This window comes from Lipotes vexillifer, unplaced genomic scaffold (genome assembly GCF_000442215.2).
Source record: "Lipotes vexillifer unplaced genomic scaffold, Lipotes_vexillifer_v1.1 scaffold34, whole genome shotgun sequence".
Classification (NCBI taxonomy): domain Eukaryota; kingdom Metazoa; phylum Chordata; class Mammalia; order Artiodactyla; family Lipotidae; genus Lipotes; species Lipotes vexillifer.
The window spans coordinates 1237695-1246512 of NW_006776832.1; the positions used below are offsets into that span (position 1 = coordinate 1237695).

Consider the following 8818-nt stretch of genomic DNA (forward strand, 5'->3'; position numbering starts at 1 on the left):
GCATAAAGCCTTTATCCAAGAAAGCACAGTCATCAACAAAGCTAGGTGGGCTTCCCTGGTGGCGCAGTGGTTAAAAATCTGCCTGCCAACGCAGGGAACACGGGTTCGATCCCTGGTCCGGGAAGATCCCATGTGCCGTGGAGAAGCTAAGCCCGTGTGCCACAACTACTGAGCCCGCGTGCCACAACTACTGAAGCCTGCGCTCTAGAGCCCGTGCTCCGCAACAAGAGAAGCCACCGCAGTGAGAAACCCGTGCACCGCAACAGAGTAGCCCCCGCTTGCTGCAGCTAGAGAAAGCTCGTGCACAGCAATGAAGACCCAACGCAGCCAAAAATAAAAGAAAATAAATAAATTAATAGAAACAAAACAAAACAAAGACAGGTTCTGCCAAACACAGCTGGGCCAAAAAATCAAGGAGTCATTCTCAGAGGGACATGATTGGGTAAAAACTGTCATTAATCAGTCTTTTCAGACATGTTAGTCCACAAGGACAACAATTGCCTTTAAATACAAAGGACAGTATCAAGCTCAATATTTGCTAAGCAGAGTATCTTTTAATCTTTTACAAGGAAATTTTACCCACTACTGCTAATTATCTTCTTGGTTTACAGGTCTAGAAAAATGAAGTCTGTGATTTTTTTCCTATTCATTTTGGAAACTGCAGTTGCAATCCCGGTAAATATCCTTTCTTCTATTGTTACATCTCTCCTTCCTGACATTCAATTTAGAAATCCTCCATTTAAAAGACAATGTTCTTCAGCTTGTGCTATTTACTTAGTAGCGTGTTAATCATATCACTTATGAGGTGCTTTTGATTTTATATAGCCCTAAATTTTTTTAAGAAATAAACAAATCAGGGACCACCCTAAATAAATAAATAAATAAATAAAATGTTCTTATAGAATGGTTTGAAGTTCTCTTTTTTCATTTTTGTATGTTTATTGGCATATAGTTGACTTGCAATGTTGTGCTAGTTTCAGGTGTACAGCAAAGTGAATCAGTTATACATATACACATGTCCACTCTTTTTTAGATTCTTTTCCCATATAGGCCATTACAGAGTACTGAGTAGAGTTCCCTGTGCTGTACAGTAGGTCCTTATTAGTTATCTATTTTATATATAGTAGTGTGTATATGTCAGTCCCAATCTCCCAATTTATCCCTTCCCCACCTTACCCATCTGGTAACCATAAGTTTGTTTTCTACATCTGTAACTCTATTTCTGTTTTGTAGATAAATTCATTTTTATTTTAATCAAATTATTTTTTTCCCAAGCAAAGAATGAATGACTAGTAAAAATGAAATAAGGTACTTTAAAAAATATATATTTCTTGGCAATTCCCTGGTGGTCCAGTGGTTAGGAATCCATGCTTCCACTGCATGGGGCCCGGGTTCGATCCCTGGTTGGGGAACTAAAATGCCGCAAGCCGCGAGACACAACAAAAAAAAGGTCGACAAAAAAATATTTCTTTAAGAGCTAACAGGTTCTGCAAGATACAAGTACGCAGCTGAAAGTGTTGACTAACAGTCTATTAGCCAGGGAATATGCCCAAATACCAAAGAAATAAATTCTCCTATGGAAGCTCACCAGGCTAATATGAAAAATCTAAGAAATTAGTATGAGAAATCTTGGAGCAAATACCCACACTCACCAGCAGCATTTTCTTCAAGATCAGTACATACTGGCTGAGAAATCCTGAGTCTATAATGAAAGCAGGACCCAATAGGTTAGGGACAGGAAATGATATGGTAACCATAAATCAGCTCCTAACTCACACTTGGGGGTATGTCCAAGCAAACATGCTGAAAGCAGACAGGACCAGAACTTTCTTTTCTTCACAGCCAGATATACTAGCCCCACCATTCACACTGCAATAAATCAGCCACACACAAATCAGATCATGAGACCATGTCAGCAGCCTCAAAATACCTGAAAGTTGTCTTTGTTGATTTAATGGGACCGTAGCTTGGATGATCATTTGGATATCTCCCAAAGGATCCATATCATCCTTAATTAGACTAAAGGATTTGTGCCATTTTTTCCTTTTCACCAAAATGGATGAATCAACCTCCTTGAAATAGACAAAGCAATTTATCTCTTGTTCCTTCTCTCCTTCCCTCTCTACCACGTCTAAGATTCTGTCCTTGCTTTTGTTGTTGTTGTTGTTTAAAGATTTATTTATTATTTATTTATATATTTTATTTATTTTTGACTGCGTCAGGTCTCAGTTGCAGCACGCGGGATCTTTCTTTGTGGTGCACGGGCTTCTCTCTAGTTGTGGCGTGCAGGTTTTCTCTTCACTAGTTGTGGTGCGCGAGCTCCAGGACACGGGGGCTTTGTAGTTTGCGGCACATGGGCTCTAGGTGAGGCGTGTGAGACAAAATTGTTCATTGGTTAGTGAAAAGTTCTGCTCTTCCCCACTGGCATACTCCATTCTTTTTTTTTTTTTTTTTTAAAAAGATTTATTTATTTATTTATTTTATTTTTGGCTGCATCAGGTCTTAGTTGTGGCACTTGGGCTCTTCGTTGTGGTATGCAGTCCTCTCTCTAGTTGTGGTGTGGGCTCTGCAGTTGTGGCATGCTGGTTCCAGAACGCATGGGCTCTGTAGTTTGTGGCACATGGGCTCTAGTTGAGGCGTGTGAGCTCAGTAGTTGCTACACGTGGGCTTAGTTGCCCCGCGGCATGTGGGATCTTAGTTCCCTGAGCAGGGATCGAACACGTGTACTCTGCATTGTAAGGCAAATTCTTTACCACTGGACCACCAGGGAAGTCCCTGTCCTTGCTTTTTGGATAGCTTCTGGTTGACAGATGTGTCAGCAAGGATAAACACCATGCCACCCAGACCAAGTAGTTCTTAGAAAAAAGAATTTGTGAGCACTGCTAAGAATCATGCTTAAGTAACGAGGAGCTACTCCAGCTGTAATTATAAATTCTCCTCTGAAATTACAGAAGTGGAATAATTTATATGTTCAGCACAGAGAGAAGTTCCCACAGGACCATTGTTTTCTCTTGAAAATGCGGTTTGCCCTTGCAGCTGTTGCCACTATGTAAACAAGCATCAAAAGGGTCTTTGAACTAAATGTTTGAATGACACGCCTGCATATAGACATGTTCCAGATGTTTCCCTGCTAGGAAAATTTTTTTCATAGACTCAGTCCCGTGTTAAAAAACTAAGTATCGGGCTTCACTGGTGGCGCAGTGGTTGAGAGTCCGCCTGCAGATGCAGGGGACACGGGTTCGTGCCCAGGTCCGGGAGCATCCCACATGCCGCGGAGCGGCTGGGCCCGTGAGCCATGGCCGCTGAGCCTGCGCGTCCAGAGCCTGTGCTCCGCAGCGGGAGAGGTCACAGCAGTGAGAGGCCCGCGTACCGCAAACAAAAAAAAAACAAACAAACAAAAACTAAGTATCTTCTCAAAGGATATACCTGTTAAAAATCTTGTATCATTTTCCCTGCCTGTGTGAATTCTCCAGAAATAAGTGAGTTCTGTATGGTTCGGAGAAACCACACAGATTTCCAGAGGGTATGTTGTTACATGTGGAGAGAATGATGAAACAGAATTTCACTTTCTGAAAATTTCTGAAAGATAAGCTGCTGTGTTTCTGAAAGATAAGCTGTTGCATTTCTTCCAGCTTGCTGAGGGGGAGTGGAGGAGGAAGGGCACAGAGCCGGGGAGTAGTTCTCCATCAATAAGCCGAAAGTCTCCCCCACTATTATCCCCCATCAGGCCCCTGCCAGCAACTTGCCAAACTGGCCCACTGTTCTTTCTCCATGCTCCTCTTAAAAATGGCTTCTCTGGAAATTTTTTCAAATATGATTATTCCCTTTAGTTGAAAAGGTAATAAGAAGCAAGAGAAGAAACCACATCTAAAACAAATCCTGGGGGTGGAGGGATGAATTGGGAGATTGGGACTGACATATATACACGACTATGTATAAAATAGGTAACTAATGAGAACCTACTGTATAGCACAGGGAACTCTACTCAGTGCTCTGTGGTGACCTACATGGGAAGGAAATCTTAAAAAGAGGGGATATATGTATACGTATAGCTGATTCACTTTGCTGCACAGCAGAAACTAACACAACGTTGTAAAGCAACTATACTCCAATAAAAATTAATAAAACAATACAGGACTTCCCCAGCAGTCCAGTGGTTAAGACTCTGCCTTCCAATGTAGAAGGCGTGGGTTTGATCCCTGGTCAGGGAAATAAGATCCCACATGCTGTGGGGTGTGGCCAAAAACTAACTAACTAAATAAATAAAATAATAGAATAGACTAGAATAGAATAGAATAGATAACCAACAAGGACCTACTGTATAGCACAGGAAACTCTGCTCAATATTATGTAACAACCTAAATGGAAAAAGAATTTGAAAAAGAATAGATACATGTATATGTATAACTGAATCACTTTGCCGTACACCTGAAACTAACACAACACTGTTAATCAACTATACTCCAATATGAAATAAAAACTTTAAAAAAGTAATTTATATTTCACTTTAAAATTAAATCAATCAATAAAATCCTGTACTCCATGACTTTCTTTACATTATATAATCAGCAGTACAGGACCTGGTAATGGAGTAAAGACAAGTCAATTCAATTAAAATCTGAGTTTTATACTTATACCTGGACCTGTCTGACATGAGTGTTCACAGTATCTCTCTAATAAAGATCTGTGATGAATACCTGCCTAAGATATCAGACAGTTCATATTATTACCACTGTGTGATATTACTACTAGCTATAGTAATTTTTCACTTGGGTTACCCCTTAAAATTCACAAAATGTCTTGTATACATAGCCTTATCTTGATATTTCTGCTCACCTCACCTTGAGAGATGAGACAGTACAGATGAACAATTTGTCAAACCACCACACATAGTAAATAGCAGAGTCAAGACTTGAAGGAAGGTCTCTTATCTCTACATCCAGTTGTTCAGCATCTCCATCATGTATCACAGCCCAGCTCTTCATCTATGCCTCCAGTCTTGCTAGAAATAGAGCTATTCCTATAAAGGAAATAATACTCCATAGCTGTTCAGCCCTACTAGACTTGGTGTCCTGTTTCATACAGTTTTTCAATTAGTTCAAGATTAAATTATTTTTTTACTACTGATAGAGTTAGGAAAGTATGCAAATATTGAATAAAGGCTTTATAACTTTTCCTGCTAATTATCAGTGAATACTTCGAAGTTAATTTAAGAAAATGCCCAGTGCTATAGCCTATGGTTAATTTGATTTCAACTTTACGCTAAACAACATTTTTCAAAATTATAAAGTACCAATGCTTTGTAAAAGTTTGAAAAACACAGAAAATAATTCCAAAAGTCAAAGGTTGCTATTATTGAAATCATTTTGGCCCTATTTTCCCCCATTCTCTTGCATATATAACTTTTTCTTAATCACGATTGGGGTTTTGTTTTCACTTAAGATTACATTCTGACTATTTGCTTGTATCTTTAAAAGTTCTAGAGAATATCTTTTAACTGATATTATAAATGAAATATATTACTACTAACAATGACGACAAGAAAAAAGTAGCTAGAAATTTTAAACATTAACATTTAGGCATGAAAAACAAACCAGTTCTTAATTTTTTTCAGACACAAGCAAGGTTCCTATCTGATCATTCCAACCCAACTGCTGATTCCTTGAGTTCCTTCCAACAGGCTGAGATGTTGGTACCATCTGAGCACACTGCAATCCCCACTGTAAGGGCTGAAGACGCAGAAAATGAAACTGAAGTGTCCATAGAAGACCATCCCACTCATAAGGTAAAAGTAACATGGTTATACTAGTACAGACTTTTGTCTCTCAAGGTCTCAATTCTAAAGCGTGGTCAAAGAGACTACCTGATTCACTCTAAGTTTGATTTCTTTAAGATGATGATCACATCAACTGCCTCCAATCTCTAACAGAATTGTGAGGATTAATGATTTTTAATTCTTGGGCTGAATTAAAATAATTGTTTTATTTCAAACAATAATTGTTTTATTTCAAAAAATTCAAGTTGAGGTTAAACTTGTAGCTATTGAATGTGAAGAACATCAAAAATAAGTTTATAAGACATTATGTGAAGAAAAAGAATTAAGAAATATTCAATGTTGGCTTATGAATTGTAAATATGATGTAGATATGACATAATCATTTGTTTCAAGGATAAACTTTTTTCTTTTTAGCCTGAAAAATCTTCAGTACTAAAGTCAGAGGAGGAAAACCATGACCAGTCAGCAGATCAGGACCAGAGTTACAGCCAACACCTGGGATTACAGGATCAAGAGAAAAGTGAAAGTGACTTAATTGAGAATTTGGGGTATACACCAACTGAAGGTACACTGGACCTAAAAGAAGATATGAGTGAGCCTCCAAAGGAAAAACTCCCGGAGAGATTCCCTGGTCATGATGTTAGTTCCACTGTAGATTCTAATCAACAAGAAAGCATCACAGAGACAGAGGAAAACCAAGAACAACCTATTAATGGCTCACATCCTCAGCTGAACGGGAGCAGCGAACATAGCCAAGACCTAAGTGTTCAAGGAAACCAAGAGCAGGGTCCAAATATCCCAAATGGGGAAGAGGAGGAGCCAGGTCAAATTGGTACCCACAATGATAGCCAAGAAAGAGAGAGAGACGCTCCCGAGCAGCATTCTACCAGCAACCAGGAAGAAGACAGTACACAGTCTGATGATATTTTGGAAGAGTCCTATCAGCCAACTCAAGTAAGCAAGATGCAGAAAGATGAATTTGAACAGGGTGGCCAAGAACAAGAAGAGGAAATCTCCAATGCAGAAATGGAAGAGGAGACTGCATCAAAAATCAGTAAGCCCAATCAAGATAAAGAATGGCAGAGCCAAGAAGGACAGCCTGGCCTTGAAGTTATCAGCAACCATGAGGAGATGGACAAAAAGACTCTTTCTCAGCCTTTGCTGGTGGAGCCTACGGATGGTGGTAACATCATGCCCAGAAATCATGGGACTGATGATGACGGCGATGATGGCCCCAGGCACAGTGCGAGTGAGGAGGACTTCAACCCAAGCGAGGCTTTCCTGGAGAATGAAAGAGCTCAATCCAATTACTATCACATTAACTATGAGGAGCAAAGAGAAAAAGCACGTGAGAATGAGAATGTAGATACCAGCGAACCTGCAGAAAACCGAGGGGTGAGATCGTTTACAATGATGCTTGTCCGATAAAGTGGTTAGCTTTTCAAACAGTAGCCATGACCTTTCTCTGTGCTCTTGCAATCCCGTGTGCTCATCTCTTAGTACATTACTAAAATATATTATAATTATTTATTTTTCTCTACATCTCCATCATTAGTCTGAAAGTGCCTGTTTTATTTGGGATCCCCTAGAAGCATATCCTGGATTTTAGTGCACTTTGTTTGAGAAATTCAGGGAACAAAGGAAGCTAATCAACGGTACATAATTAAAGCCATGTAAAGCACATTCCTCTGAATTAGCCCCTTTGGAGAGTGAGGGAGCTATGGCTTTTATGTAAGCTGAGGATTACTAGGAGAGGTGTGAATTCCCCAGCAATTCCAGTCTGTCCTTGAGCAGGCCATACAGAGTGCCGTGGTTTTCCAGGCACAGAGATGCAGATACTGGCAGTTGAACGTCCCTGGCACTAACTAGAGTGGTAAATTCTGATAGATAAGAGGGATGGCGGGCATGACAACTGCTGCTCTCATGCCTTGATAGCAGGTGCCAGGTCATAGTCAAGTTGATCACCAATGTCTAGCAGAATGCCTCTAACATAATAACGTAAGAGATCCAGCAATGTTTATTGATTTAGCTATAAAGGCAAAGAACAAAGACTTCAGCTACAGCTTCATGAAGCAAACACACACCAAAATGATAATCGGGAAGCGGCAACAGGGTGAGGGAAGGGAAGAAACATATTGCTATTTGGTTGTTTAATCATTTGGAGCTTTCGTGCAAAACTCTGGCAGCCACCCACCAGGAGCACCTAGCACAGCTTTTGGTGGGCAAGGTGAATACTAATTTCGATTCCTGAGAACTCTGCTGCCATTCTAAGGCAGGAGTTTTCTTACATTTTAGAAACCTGGTAAGAAACATTTCCCAATAGCGTCACAGATTACTAATGTAATCATGTCTTAACTATAGAATCACGTGGTAGTACCGCATTTTTACTGTTTTCCCAAACCAAAGGGGAGGTTCCAACTTAGCTTCTGGTATTAGTTCCAATGTTTCTTGGGTAACCCCCAGAGATATAGCACTGAACCCAGTTCATAAAGATAGATAGAAATGGCTCCTGTTCTCAGAGGGTTACTATCTATTTCCACGGTTGCGGCTGCTGTCTTCTCCTTCTGAGATCTGAAACGAGTGGAGTGTGAAAAGATCTGTGAAGGTACGCACAGTGGAAATATAAATTATGTAAAGGCTTTCCCTAAAGTAGACTTCAACTTCTGCTCTTGTTATTATAAAGGCCAAGAAAGCAGAAAGCTCACCGAATGAAGATGACAGTTCAACTGAAGGCAACACAAGGGTGCACAGTGTCGGTGAGTACGGGCTAAGCAAGCAGCCTGTGACTATATGAGGAGAGAGACGGAATGGGCTATGTTGGGCTATCCCCACGCCTTCATTTGTGACTACTGCACAGAATTTTTCCTCTCCCCACTCCTCCCCAAGGAAATGCTCCCATAAATTGTTGACATTCTCGTGTGCACATTTGATCTACAACTATGGTAACTGTGTTTACAAACTGGAAATCCGGTTGCAATGTTACTACAAAAGCTAGAATTCTTTTCCTCTAAGTCCTTTTGCTTCGAAGAAGAAAAATTGATT

General features: G+C 40.1%; 1 protein-coding gene across 1 annotated transcript; it reads left to right on the forward strand.

The window, feature by feature from the left end:
* Positions 1-621: 621 nt before the first annotated feature.
* Positions 622-8570, forward strand: LOC103082383 (SPARC-like protein 1). The gene is made up of 4 exons (XM_007450692.1): positions 622-675; positions 5615-5785; positions 6191-7171; positions 8460-8570. Exons 1-4 carry the CDS (start codon positions 622-624, stop codon positions 8568-8570), a joined length of 1317 nt encoding a protein of 438 aa, XP_007450754.1.
* The last annotated feature ends 248 nt before the right edge of the window (positions 8571-8818 follow it).

Bases quoted from the DNA above. Each gene is read 5' to 3' on its own strand.
- LOC103082383 (XM_007450692.1), top strand. From the start codon at position 622: ATGAAGTCTGTGATTTTTTTCCTATTCATTTTGGAAACTGCAGTTGCA. The intron at 5,786-6,190 runs GTAAAAGTAACA...TTTTCTTTTTAG, and splicing joins AAGACCATCCCACTCATAAG to CCTGAAAAATCTTCAGTACT. The intron at 7,172-8,459 runs GTGAGATCGTTT...GTTATTATAAAG, and splicing joins AACCTGCAGAAAACCGAGGG to GCCAAGAAAGCAGAAAGCTC.